At 64.6% G+C, this 813-nt stretch overlaps 1 protein-coding gene across 1 annotated transcript in view; it reads left to right on the top strand.

Moving 5' to 3' along the window:
• Positions 1 to 555: 555 nt before the first annotated feature.
• The window catches only part of MYBBP1A (MYB binding protein 1a), a 13,132-nt gene continuing 12,874 nt past the window's right edge, over positions 556 to 813 (top strand). Inside the window, exon 1 of the mRNA XM_034989329.1 lies at positions 556 to 774. Coding sequence (XP_034845220.1) covers positions 568 to 774 — 207 coding nt within the window. The 5' untranslated portion in view covers positions 556 to 567. The remainder of the gene's footprint in view (positions 775 to 813) is intronic.

Raw genomic sequence — 813 nt, 5'->3', positions numbered from 1 at the left:
CGGGTGGCTCCGTGGGATAAGCGTCCAACTCTTGGTTTCCGCTCAGGTCGCGATCTCAGGGCCGTGGGATGAACCCAGGTGCAGGCTCCGCTCATCCGGGAGTCTGCTTGAGACTCTCTCTCTCCCTCCCTCCCTTTGCCCCTCCCCTGTCTAAAAAAGATAATCTTTAAAATAAATAAATAGAGGCACCTGGGTGGCTCCGACAGCTGGGCGTCTGCCTTCGGATGGGGTCTTGATCCCAGGTTCCTGGGATCGGTCCCGCGTCGGGCTCCCTGCTCAGCGGGGAGCCTGCTTCTCGGTCTCCTCCCTGCTCATGCTCTCTTCTCGCTGTCTCTGTCGCTATCTCTGTTTTTCTCTCTCAAATAAATAAATAAATAAATAATTTTAAAAAAGTAATAGCCCCCCCGTGACTGCACCGGGGCGGGGGCTGGCCCCGCCCCAGACCCCGCCCCAGGCGGCTATGCCCCGCCCCTGCCCGGCAAGGCCCCGCCCCTGGCCTACCCAGCGCGCACGCGCCGCGACCTGACCCGGAAGAGGCTGTCTTCAGAGCCCACGTGTTCGCGGAGCATGGCGGAGATGGAGAGACGGGGCCTGGCTGAGTCTGTGTCCCCCGGGGGCGCGGCCAAGAGCGGCCCCCAGCCCGCCGACCGTGAGGGCCTGCTGAAGCAGAGCCGCGAGTTCTTGGACTTCTTCTGGGACATCGCGAAGCCGGAGCAGGAGACGCGGCTGCGGGCCACGGAGAAACTGCTGGAGTACCTGCGCGCGAGGCCTCAGGTGCGGGGCGGGGGCGCGGCGGGGCGGGGGGCGCGTGCC

Source organism: Mirounga leonina, unplaced genomic scaffold, assembly GCF_011800145.1.
Source record: "Mirounga leonina isolate KUSES-001 unplaced genomic scaffold, KU_Mleo_1.0 Mir_488, whole genome shotgun sequence".
NCBI classification, from domain to species: domain Eukaryota; kingdom Metazoa; phylum Chordata; class Mammalia; order Carnivora; family Phocidae; genus Mirounga; species Mirounga leonina.
This window is presented reverse-complemented; position numbering and strand designations above follow the sequence as displayed.